Source organism: Phaethon aethereus (genome assembly GCF_964289735.1).
Source record: "Phaethon aethereus genome assembly, chromosome: 25".
NCBI lineage: Eukaryota > Metazoa > Chordata > Aves > Phaethontiformes > Phaethontidae > Phaethon > Phaethon aethereus.
This window is the reverse complement of record NC_138601.1, coordinates 3,746,972-3,760,118: the sequence shown is the minus strand read 5'-3', so window position 1 is coordinate 3,760,118 and position 13,147 is coordinate 3,746,972. Positions and strand designations below refer to the sequence as shown.

Here is a 13,147-nt window from a genome sequence, read left to right as displayed (position 1 = left end):
ACCTTAAAACTCTGAATTCAAGCAGTGTAACTTTGTAAATTTATAATGTATTAAATGCATGACGCATTAAAAAAACCCCAACACTGTGGTAAATCCAGGTAAATCTTCTCCAGCTCCAAGAGACTATGAGAGACTGACACCGATACCCATGAAGGGCCACTGCTCCTTGCATCTGGCTGGAGTGGGATACATTTCTGTTTCCAAGATGAAAGCTATACAACCGCTTCATTCCAGCTGGTTTTATGCAATTTAGCTGATGAAAATCTGAATTTCTCAGGCTGTGCTGCGGCAAGAAGCGTTCTCTCCAAAGAGAAGAGGAATACATCGAGGGAACCACTTCTCTTTTTGAAGCGATAGGGACTTCGTGAGTAAAAAGGCAGAAATAGTATAATCTAGAAAATAGTAAATGAACTCGAGACCGTAAAAAAACTTTGGTTTTGCTCAAAGAATATTTAGATCCAGCAACCTGTGAGAAAAAAAGTGCAAGAGAAATGCTACCTCAATATAATGATCTTTAAAAGGTTCCCTATGGAGATCAAAGATTCCTTTTCTATATCAGAAGGCAAAAAAAGACAATACGGAGCCAGGCTGAGCTCCTCGCTGCTTTTATAAAGACAGTCTGCAAATGGCCACAAACCCCACGTCAGGAGCTGAATCGCATCTTCAGCTTTGAAAAGGTGAGATTCGAGGGGGGAACGGACTCGGTGCCTGAGCTGCCCCCGCTGACGTCCGCGGGGGGCTGGCTCTGAGGTGCAGTGGCCCTAATTTAAATATAACCGAGAGCCCTTCGTGTGGGATATTAGGAGAGAAGAACCAGCAGCTCCGGTCCCTGAATTTCCTCAAGTTTTTTTCCCCTCAAGCACGGTATTAGTGCATGAAGACTATGCTCACATTCTGCTTAATTTTCTTCTAATTTATGAGTAATGCTTTACCTCGCAGCCAAGCTGTGAGCAGCTCGTTGTCTGTAAGTTATGTGTGACCCAGGGACCTTTAAGTTTTCCCCCTACTGCAGGAGGGACAATTTTCTCCGACCCTTTTGCCGCACCATTCCCCTTTCTCTTCCAAGCCCGTATTTTGCAACAGTTGCTGCCTGGGCAAACAGCAGTGCCCTTCACAGTTGTTTCTGACTTAATACCATAAAATTGCCTAACAACTTGTACACTCCGTGCAGTAACTCACTCGGTACAGCTCACCACGCGTGCTCCCGCGGAGCCGATGGGAAAGACGTGTTCTCGCTGCTCCCACAACTGGGCTTTTAAAAAACGTATCACATATACGGTAACCCACAAATCTCAGTGACTTACCAAGACCCAGAAGTGCTCTACCACATCCAACATCCCACTCTGGCTTTTTACGGTACACGAGAGTCTCTGGTGTTTTTTTTTTTTCTATTTACCAAAAAAAGTGCTTTTAACCGTTTCTGAAGAAATATTATGCAACGAAGCGCAAGACAAGATCAATACATGCTGGGAGAACGAAGGTATGCATTACACAGCAGTGATTGCTGTTTGTAAGCCTGCTATAAGAAAGAACATTTTTGTGCCATTTTGGAAGACATTTAGGGAGAACCTTAAAAAAAAAAAAAAAAAGAGAGAAGGAAAAAGAAAAAAAAAAAGCCACAAAGTGCTGCCATGCTTTAGCTCCCAAGAATAAACGGTTTGTATATGAATTCAACTGCACTTGAAAAAAAAAAAGACAAGAAGAGTCTGTTTTAGCACGCGGTGGTTTCATGATTACCTTAGAACGTGGAATACTACTAAAAGGCAGGCACCTTTCTGCCCTACTCCCAGCCATGCTTTGCCTCCACACTTGTGGCTCAAAATTAATATACATATTTTCTGGAGGGTTAATTTTCAGTTGGATTAGTCTACGGCTACGGTTTTGAACTGGCTACCCAGTGTGCAGCGCTGCTGCAAGGACGCAGAGTTGGCAGCACAGGCTTAACTCTTGGGGCAATGGCACATTTTGCAGATAGGCTCAAATCAACCACGAAACTACATCCGGAGTCCCTCTCCCATCATTCAAGTACACGGACAATGAGGTTAACTGGCGTGGGGAAAAAACCCATACAAATCTGTTACCTAGAAAACGTAATTTTCTGGTGCCGTATACTTACAGGAGATAATGTGTGACCATTCAATGATTTAAGGTTAAGCCAAATTTTGTATTCTTGTCCATAGTTACTACCACAACGATTTACCCGGGACACGACTGTGTTAGCTGACATACTACTTAAACGCAGCAAAAACCCCACAAGAACCAAAATGAGCCAGAAGGAAAAGGTGTTCCCGAACCTCGCTGGATGGTTTTCTCTTGAAACAGTATTTGTCTCTAAATGCATCAAAAAAGCCAATGACGCATTAAACCAACGCGCGCCTGTTTAAATTTAGGGTACCTGGCCTGCCCCGCTTTCTTTTGAAGGTATTTATGCAGTGCCGCTTGCAGGAAGCGAACCTGAAGTAACAAGGCTACACCAGCAGAGCTTCCCACTTTTTTTCCTATCCCCTCTTTCCATTCTGAAATCCCAGGCTTTTAGTCTTTCAGATGTAAGTAAGTAGCACATGTTGTTGGACCTCAAAGCTTAGGGTGCCCATATTTTAGCATCTATAAAATCTCATTTCTACATCGCTTTTAGGCCTGTCCAAAGCGGGATTAAAAAGGAAACCTAATCTAGTTATGCAATGCAGCCTGCGTTGCCGAGAGATGCTGTTTTAACAGACAGCATCCCGGGCAGTCCGGACTCTCTGGAGCAATAGCCATGCTGCTGGGCAGCCGGAGGATCCTGCAGGGACCCGACAAAAAGACAAAGACTGTATTTCTCCATGTGTCTAGACAGACAGACAGATCACCTCAACAGAATGTTTAACCCCAGAGAAGTTACCCAGCAAGAAAAAAAATGTGAGTTTTTTATTAATGGATTTGAATTACAATATTGAGCAAAGCAAAGGAGAATGGTTCCTGGCAAGCAGCTTTTCAGTAAAGCTTTAATATTTTTAATCCTATCTCTTGTGTCTGTCCTGCTGTTACCAACTTCAGGGGGAAACGTAGCAGACTGTTAAAAGTCTGGTTTTTTTTCTTTAACAAAAGGCTGTTAAAAATCAGTAAGATGTCACAGCATCGTTTAGGAATCTTTCAAACAGCAGACATGAAATTAAATGAAGAAGAGTTTGATGTTACGCCGAAACAAAAAGTTTCAGCCCTTAGCAAATCCTCGATGCTGCAAAAGCCAAACCAGTGCATTTGCACGTGCGTGCCAAGAAGTTCAGGGCAAAGTCCACTGAGAGAGATGGGATCCATAGCAACTTCTCTGTAGAGAGAAAGTACCATAATTCTCTTAACTCCAAAGTTCTTGAGATCTTCAGAGAAGATCAGACACTTGATTTTAGTTATAATGAATCCTTTGAAAGCGTGGAAATGGCTGTGATGTCTTGGAATTATGTGGTACTTGAAACCCGAGATTATTTGCATTGTACCAACAGCAGAGAGTAATTTTTTTAAAAAATATATTCTCCAGTAATCTTACAGTTGTACAGTTTTATAAAAAAGGGACCACAGCTTGCTGGAATAACCATTAAACAACATAGAACCCACTTTCCCCACAGGAATTTTCCATTTAGAAGCAATAAATCAAATGAAAGACAATTTTTGCCACGCTTAATGATGATGACTACAGAAAGGAGATTCCTCTTCGGATAACGAGAACACGAAAAAGGCTGTGACATGCATGTACTGTGTCTCGCTCTGACCTGAAGGCAAAAACGTTTACTTCTTACCTGCTACTGAATTTGGCCGTGGCATAAGGTAGAGAGGAATAGACTGCACTGACTGGGACAAGACCGTCTCCAGGTTCCTCTCTGGGATTTTGTTCAGGCTGTAGGTGGAAGCCGTCATGTTCTCATCCACGCGGTATAAGCAGGAGTCCATGCTGGATTTCTGGGACTGCCAAGGTTTCAGGTTTCCTCCAGATCCAAGTTCTTTACTGCTTTCCCCTCCATATTTAGTGCGTTCCACATTTTCTGAGTAACTTGTCAAAGTAGCTAGAAGGAAGAAATTATAAACAAAATGAGTAACAAAGAAAGAATGGCTTGCACACCCGCTGCTCTACGCCGAGTTGTGCAATGCAGGAGCCAAAAAATGATGTTCATCATATTTTCCACATTCACATAAATCAGAGATTATGGAATTTTGTTTAATGATACTGGTTCTGCTTACTACTTCTAAACGAACATTTAGGCTATAATGTTTTGGCTCATACTGTTAAAAGCTATTTGTAATTACAAAGAGTATTAAAATTTACGTGCAGCGTTGTATGTGAATACACAATTCCGGAAAAAGCAAAAAGTATTAAGGAAAAAACATTATCAGTGCTCCTCATATCTTTTAATTTGCACCGTAGTTACCACCTTTTCAGGGAACATTTGCAGAAGTTTATGATCTTGCCATGTCTGGCACTGAAAAGCCGTAGGCACAGAAAGCCCCACCTGACGTGCACGAACAACCAGCTTTCATGGATTAGTCTGGTCCACAAACTGAACCCAGTATCTCAGTTGATTAACAGCAGGTTTCTATGAAGCCTTAACTGTAATCCACACATTTTCCCTTCTATTATTTCATTTTACAGATCAGGACTGTTGCTGTATTGACTTTCACACTGGGAAGTGACAATACTATCCTGACCCACAGCACTAACGTTTTCTCCCCATTGCTATTTTCCCTTCTGGATTCTGGTGCAGTTATCCCCTGGCTGTACCTCCTTTGGGCTCTGACCTTCCTTTCATCTTTAGTCTCCCACATATTCGGTCAAGGTCATAATCAGACCTCTTAGGTATTGAGAGAAGGTCCCAATGCCCGTGTCAGGTTATCTGAGTGTCTCAAACTTGCCTGCTCCCTAACTTGGGGGGGGGAGGGGGGCGGGAAAGAAGGGATCACAAACCAGATCTCACTGTCCTCTCACCACTTCATCACACACATTTCCACTGTTATTCCAAACCCTGAAATTCAGCCGGACCATGAATATTCTGAAGGCCCGCATGTGCCCCGTGCTTGTAGACCTACTTGCTAAATCCACTGAAATCCATCATTTTCACTTAGCGGTGGTAAACACCTTTCCCAGACCAAATTCTCTGCTAATTTCTGTGCCATCTGTCCCTGGACACAACAGTGTGGATCTACTGCTGCTTGTTCGCGGCGCAAATCATCGCGCAACGTCCCCTCAGCCTCCTTGCCTTCGCAGAAGCCCACTCCTGGACCAGGGGAGATCCTGCCTCGCTGACGAACAGCACAACATTTGTTTTTATATTGATAAACACAAACAGTAAATCCAAAGATTCACATGCTTTTAGGTTAAAGCTTTTTCTATGCCAAGTTTTAAGAGTAAGCAGCCTAGAAAAGAAGCTCCAGACAAAGAGCACCTGAAGGAGGATGCACTTGAACGGCAACGGGGTAAGGGTTATTTCATTTGTTTTTCTAAATGCATCCAGAAGCCGAGAACTATGTATTTTAGCCAGTTGTTTACACGTTGAGTACAGGAATAATTTCACTGCCTAACATTAGGCATTTGATTAAAATTCTCAGAAATACCCATACAGACCTGACGAAGTACAAAAGTGATGACACTTGAGCAGGGGCTCTGGATGGCTCTCCTTCCGAGGTGCCAAGTAGACCCTGCTGGACTCCATCCCCTGTGCAAAGCCATGAACTTCAATGACCAAGGACTAATCTGGCTTAATTATACACATTAAATGACATTATAATAGGAACCACAGTTAACCGCTTACTTCTAAAGTCACAAAATCATCATTAAAAAAAATCAAGACCCGTAATTCTCACTGCGCCTTTATCCATCCCAAGAAACTCCATGCAGCTTCAACCTTTCCCTCCATTTCTATCATTTTATTTCTCAGTATTAAGCTTCTTGTCTATGCAGTGGGATCAATATCTTCCTATCTCATCAAGTGTTCCAAAATTTACTTGTTTGTAACATTATTTTGAAATTTAAAACCAACACATGCAAATGCTAAGAACCAGTGTTTGCTTGTTAGCATTTAAACATAGGTTTGCTGTCGGGTAAACACATTTACACTTCAGCACAGGAAAATAAGACAAAAACATGAAACAGATGTTCACAGATCTCTCTTGCTCCCTCCAATTGTTTAATATTGAGAAATATGTTTGAAACATAAATCAAATTTTTTCTAGTTTTCTAGAAACTCTCCATTTCAAAGCCTGGGTCTGCAGTGCTAGGCATATATGTTGTCTATTTACAGAAAAAAAAAATCCACTGATCCATTATTTTTAAAAACCTCTCTCTGTGTATGTCTAATTAATCTTTGTAGAAGCACATCAGCAGCTGAAAGCAGTCATCTTCCAATACATCAAACTGAGGAAAACCAAAATAACTGTGTGTCAAAATAAGTTTTCTCTAAATGAAGTAACAAACAAACAAACAAAAAGATAAAAGAGCTAATAAATCCTGGCGGTCCCTTTTCTAATTGTCAATTTGTGTTCATTTTAAACATGATTTTCACTGTTTTACACTAAAGCTGTTTTATGTGCAAACTCTTGATTGAATCAGGTATTTAGGATTGTTCCCTGTGGATTAATTTACCTTCTGAACAGCCCTGGATGATATAAGTACTGCTACACAGGCTGGAAGCGATTGCTCTGTGGACTTAATCTCTTCTGTGAGCTATTTTAAACGAAACCAATTTTGACTTTATTTAAAAGGCAAAAGCATAAGGCTAGCTATGAGCCAGCAACATGAACCGACACGCAGAGCACGTCTCCCGAGGGAACTAAAGCTTGTGAATGGTGCGACCCCGAGAGCTGCTCAGAAATGACAACTTCACAATCAAAATTTGAGAAAGCAACTTCAAATTTCAGAAAATTCACATTATCTGCACCAACTAGGGTTGATGCAGTATGATACTCAGGGGTAAGAAGTTGGTCATGCTTACATACAAAGTGCCAAGATTTCTTGGGTAGAAAGAATTTCATGTCAGTCCCCAGTAGAATCAAGCCTGTGACCAACCCGCAGCAAGAAGGAAATCTGCAAAATAACATTTCTGCAAGTTTGCCATATTCATGCCCGAAACTTGCCAGAACTGCAGAGGGTATTCTAGGACAGGGTCTGTGCTCACACGGTTCGGGTGTGTGAGCCCATCGCCTCACCATCTCCTGCGGGGGATTAACTGTGCTTTACAGCAATAATCTCTTTAGAGTGTTGCATGGGGAACGGAGACCCACCCTCGGCACGAATCCTACCCACAGTCACAACAGCATTCCTGGTGCATCATTCACGTACCTAAACCGTATCTACATGTTAAAAATATTCTGGCCCTTAATCCAGATGCAGAGAGGCCGATTGAAACAGGCAACAGAGCTATAAACTAACACGATGACACCATTGCCCGTATTTCTGCCATCAAGCAGGTTTTTGTATACAAAGAATAGAGAAGGAGAGCATCAGAATATCAGATTATACTAAAAATTGACTCTCAAGTTACAATTCCTACTCAATATTACTACTTTGGTTAGACTGAAGGTCTAAACCACAAAGCAAGTATTTTGTGCTCATCCTTTGAGATTTCGTTGCGTCCTAATTCATAACTACGACTGGCTAAGTCGATGGCCTACGGAAAGGAGGTCCTGATGAGGAAAAGTCCCCACAGACCCCAATTATAGATGACGTTGTTTAAACTGAGTTGGTGCTAAAAGGGGCTGCAGGGGTGCTCATGGACACAGCCGGACCCACATGCGAGAAATCCGGTATCTGAGGTTGTCATCGCTGGTAACACCTCGCTCGCAGGACACGTTCCGGGGTTTGCAGGATGAAGGGTGTCACAGCCCTGGGGAGAAGCTCTCCTGGAAGGAGAGCCCCCTTGACCGAGGGGGCTCGCAGCATCCCTACCACTGGACACCGGAAAATGACAATGGAATTGTCAACTGATGGAGACGACAGAATTAAGACTTTCTTAATACAAAGTTTAAAAAAGAAACAAACATTCAGATGTTGCCAGAAAACTTCTTATGAGTCCCATGATTTGGGTTGCCCAGAGAAGCCATGGATGCCCCATCACTGGAACTGTTCAAGGTCAGGCTGGATCGGGCTTTGAGCAACCTAATCTAGTGGTGGAAGAAGTCCGGGCTCACAGCAGGGAGGTTGGAAGTAAATGATCTTTAAAGGTCCCTTCCAACCCAAACCATTCTGTAATTCTCTGATTTTTAACCCAAGGATACCTAATCAGCCAAAAGCTCAAAAAAATACCACCTCTTAACAGACAGCACACTCTGAATGTGAGAAACATAAACTGATGACCTCAAATCCATCAAAGAGGAGGAATTTTTGCTGTAAGCCAGCCGCTGAGAGGCATCTTTCAACCCCGAGCCTCCAACAGACGCTACCCGGCGCATCAGGTTACACGATGGGGCACGTTGAGCTGGGGGTGCCACGACAGAAACCCGTCGGGGTGCGAGAAGGGCTGCAGAGACACCCCGAGAGAACACGCGTTTACGTGAGGCTCTTTTCCCTGCGGAATCCAGCCGGAAAGCAGAACCCAGGGGAAAAAAAGCAGAACGTTGCGGTGCCTGGGCCCTGCTACGCCGGCGCCGGCGGCTGCAATCACCGCGAGCACCGCGCGTGCCGGCGGCCGTCAGGAGCAGGAGAGGCGTCGCAGGGGACGGAGTAAGACGGGGGCAGCCATGCAAGTCACACACTGAACAGGCGAAACCTGACAGCCACGCAGTAACGTCTGAGGTTCCCTACAGCACTAAATACCGCATGTATATAAATACAGACTTCTCTCTGTGTGTGTATATATATTTTTAGATATATATATGTATCCAGTCTCAGCTGGCATGCAGTCTCACACTCTTTAACATGAACACAGACAGAATTTGAGGCATCTAAAACATCTGAGCGCTGTAAAACACATTAGTGAACAGTAACACGGAAAGACCCTCGAATGAGAGGACGCAGGCAGCGCGGTGCCCTTGGCAACCCCCTCCGCGGCTTTCTCTGAGGATTTGCTGTACCTGTTCCCACAAGATTTCACCACCACCCTCCGTAACAGCACTACCTCCATCAGCTTCGAGCAGCACAGCCTGGACGTCTTCGAAGACACGTGGACTTTGATGCCAGAAGGGGATACGCTCCAGAGATGCTGAACTCACTTTACAGTCCTACCTTGCTTTTAGTATTCAGGATTTACGCCTGCATTTTCCTTGGCAGAGGACTTGCCTACGTCAAGCTTTCATTTTCAAACTTGGCTCATTCCCCTTGGTGAAACATTTTGATTAGAACTTTTTGCAAATAACACGGTTTTAAAATATTTTTATTTCTTTGGGAAAAACCAGAACTGTATCAAAGCAGCAGTTCACCTAAGACAGCACCTCAGATGTCACTGCAGCCAGTACTTCATTTCCCAGAGAGTTTCATGTATTTACAGGATAGCAAATATTACTTCTCATTTAGCTGCAAGCTGGCCTATGCCCTGGAGCACGAGGCTTTCAACTGTACTTCTCTCGAGTCAAAACACGCAAAAGGATTTCTACCATCCCATCAAAATCTCCCTGAGGCACCGATCACGGCTGGAAAACATCAACCTTTTCGTCCACCTTTCAAATAAAACTGCGGGAGAAAGCCATTTTCTGTAGTTATCATTTTGATGACCAACAGCTGTAACATTAATTATATGTAAAGACTTATAATGTCTCCAGTAGGAAACAGGGATTTTATGGCTGTAAAGAACTAACTGCAGCAAAGTAGCGAGCTTCATATGTTGCACTGAAATTAGGTACTAAGAACACTCATGGAAACTCTGCAAGTTACCCTCATTTCACTTGTCTCCAGTAACATACTAGAACACAACCTGCCTTACCGCATTAGAGATGTCCTAGCTAACGTGTACGAGTTGGCAAGGAGTAAAATACATTTTTTACCCTAATCTACATAAGCCTTTGTAAACTCAGCCACAGAAGGATGCACCTAAATATAGCTGTATCGCCCCAGACCACTCCAGGGAGCTTGGCTGCCAAACAGAAAAATTTGGCAGGCAGAAAGGATAAGCCCAAACCTTTCCCTCGGGAAGGTGGCAGCCTCGGGCAGTCACATGCAACCCATGCCCCAACGGCCCCTGGAGCACTCGGCGCTTTTAGAAGCATATTCTTCTCTGCTGGACACAATCAGCCAGTGAGTTTAAGGCTTCTTCATGCAAAAAAAAACCCCCTTAAATCTGCCCTGCTCAAAGCTTGAGGTCAAAATCCACACCACTCTTTGTATGTTTAACTTCTCTTACAACACTGGTCTCAGATGGCGGGGCGGGGGGAAATAATTGCTGGCTTAATTGATCTAAACAATCCTGTAAAAAGACAGAGATTTAACAGGTAAACCTATTTCTGTTTCAAGCCTCGAGGTATTATAAATCACTGTAAGCACACAAAAGGTCTTGAAACATAATGAAAAATACCTTGACAGTAGCATCATGCTGACCCTGTATTCATTCTGTTCTAAATCTGAATTCCCTGCTGCACCGGCTGACAGGCGGGATGAAGAATGGTATGAATGCCTCGAAGGGCTCATACCTGCGCGTCGCTCTGACCAGAAAGGTAAGGCCTGGGTAAAACAGCATTTCAACCGAGCGGGACGCTCCCACCGTCAGAGCACAACTCACTGCAAATACCTTGCTCAGGAGACAGAACAGATCAGCAAAGCTTTAGTTCATAAACTGCTTATCACTTGCCGAAACAAGGTAATGAGTGTTTTTAAGCACAGTCCACTATTGTGAACATGAAAGACATCTGTTAAAAAGGTGCCAAGTCTAATACAGAGGAAGCAATCTTGATGGCTGATTTACCAAAGCTTCATAAAAAAGCCCCACATACTCCCGAGTACTATTATTTACACGTATCCCTCTTACAAAACTCCACATGCACACCTGGAGTAGCATCTTCGCGAGGCGCTAGGGCTATGGAGAAGGGCTTACCGCACCGCGGGAGGGACCGCAAGCTGCCCAGCCTGAGCCCGTGCGCGTCCCCACTGCAAACCCACACCTGGCTGCACGCGCCATGGGGGAACCGCTGGATCTTAACAGTGGGGCTGTCCACATTTCAGAAGAAGAAATGCAGGTCCTGTACACGCCCCCCCCTTTAACCCTACATCAACTCCCATCACCTTCTTGTTTCGGTGCCCTCTCTGCATTGTCCAGCTTTTACCATTTTGGATCCTTCTTTATTTTTGCCTGTCTCGTCGACATTAGTTCACCTTTTTTTCCTTCTTTAGCATCAGCAAGAACAATTTTTCTTACTTTTTTTAAGTCCACCGCAGTCTTCAAACTGGTTTTCAAATTACAAGATTTAAACAAGAAGGCAGAAAGGAGGCATGTGTGGGGGTGTGTGCACAAGGGGAGGGAAGTTCTCTGTATACTTGGTATTAACTTTTTGGGCAAGCTTGGATCATTGTGAAGCTTTTCGTAACAGCAAAGGTTAAAATCTTGCTGCTCTTAAAATAAAAGCTGAGTGCCCCATCTAATCTCATGCCATCAACAGCTAAAACGTCGAAGAAAACTCACTTATCACAGTATCCAAAATAACACCGTGGGAGTTGACAACACTGAATTTTCCTCTAGCTGTCTTCTGACCGGTCTTTTCAGATTACTCCTTCTTCCAATTTTTCACTGAATTTTCTTCCCATCTATCAGGCTGGATCATAAACCAAAGCAAATTTCACAGTTCGAATAGAACATCTGTTCTGAGGTGCTTCCTTCAGCTTTGAACACTCTTCTTTCTCCCCTTTTTTCCAGTAACATAACAAACACCTGTAGCTGACCCGTGATCTATCCAGTGCTTAAGGGCCAGGTTTTGGTGTGGAATCCAACCCTTGACGCCTCAGTGACGTAACTGCGGGAAGGCAGAACTGTTGTATCACAACTTCATGGTTTCTCACCTCTGACATTGACCATGAATCATGTCACACATGCACACACACACTTGCTTTCTGCTTAATTTATCCTTTTAATGAAATGGAAAAAGAACTGAATGGGGATCCAGAGATGGTGTCCTTCTGTACTTCACGTGGTTGGGATTCTCTGATCCCACTAGTTTCGCTCAAGAGCCGATGAGACGCCTGATAAATAGCCTCCCTTTTCACCTGAACTGTCAGCCCCATCACCTGCGATATGCAGAGGCATTAGTGAACAAAAGCTCATTATTCATCAATATTAGACGTTTTTCAGGGAGCTCCTCCTTTGGGGAATGAGCCCAAATGGAAGCTGGCTCGATTTAAAAAAAGATCTGTAATTCTTAGAAATCTTATTCATTATTAACAGAGCATTTCATAATACTGATGAGAATGTCAGAATTCAAATGCTTTAGCTGTAACGTGACAAAAATATTTAACCTGAGTTAAATTTATCTTGATGTGCCTTTTGAGCTGCTCTTTGTTCCCTCTCAAAGCAGTTAAACTTGCAAACAAATCTATCTTGTTTTATTGTCAGCAGCATCTATTCTGCTTAGCACGCACTCTAGATGAATTTATTAACAAACCTATTTTTAACCCACGAACACATAAATCTGTAGAAAGCAGCAACTCGGGAAAAGCTCAGGAGCCAGAGTAAAAAACAGCAAAAAAGAACGTGAAAAAAGCTGCATGCCAGGGACCTCCGGGAGGGGACAGGGGCCCTTGACATGTCGTTCTTCATTGTAAAAATGCACAAAATGTAAGTGAAGGCAACCGGTCCACACGGTATCAGACCCATCTACACCACCCAGCAGCGGTGCAAGAGGATTTAGGCAGCTGACATGTTCCCCTTTAAGCTGCTTTAACATAATACCTGCTTCCCTGCTCAAGATGATCCCGGTAACAGTTGAGCGGGGAACACTGTAGCTCACCACGGGACTTTACGTTACCAAAAAGGGTCGCCCCGCTCCTTACCGGGGTAAATTGCAGCACTTCCACAGAAAGATTCAACACGGAAAAGAGCCGTCCTCCCTTGAGAGACTGCTGCTAAATGACATGAAGTGCTGCTTGAAAATCACAAGCGCTTGGGTAAGCTTTACATTCTGGCAAGAAATGTTTTCGGGTTTATTTTACAGGCTTGCATAAGATTGCTGGAGATTTCCTTATGTTCCGCTGCATTCGAGCAGCAAAACT

At 43.6% G+C, this 13,147-nt stretch overlaps 1 protein-coding gene across 3 annotated transcripts in view; it reads right to left on the bottom strand.

The window, feature by feature from the left end:
• The window catches only part of TANC2 (tetratricopeptide repeat, ankyrin repeat and coiled-coil containing 2), a gene marked incomplete at both ends in the record, with an annotated part of 209,210 nt that overhangs the window by 82,252 nt on the left and 113,811 nt on the right, over positions 1–13,147 (bottom strand). For all 3 annotated transcript variants that reach the window (XM_082010630.1, XM_082010631.1, XM_082010632.1), the window contains one exon: positions 3,774–4,037. In XM_082010630.1, coding sequence (XP_081866756.1) covers positions 3,774–4,037 — 264 coding nt within the window. The remainder of the gene's footprint in view (positions 1–3,773; positions 4,038–13,147) is intronic.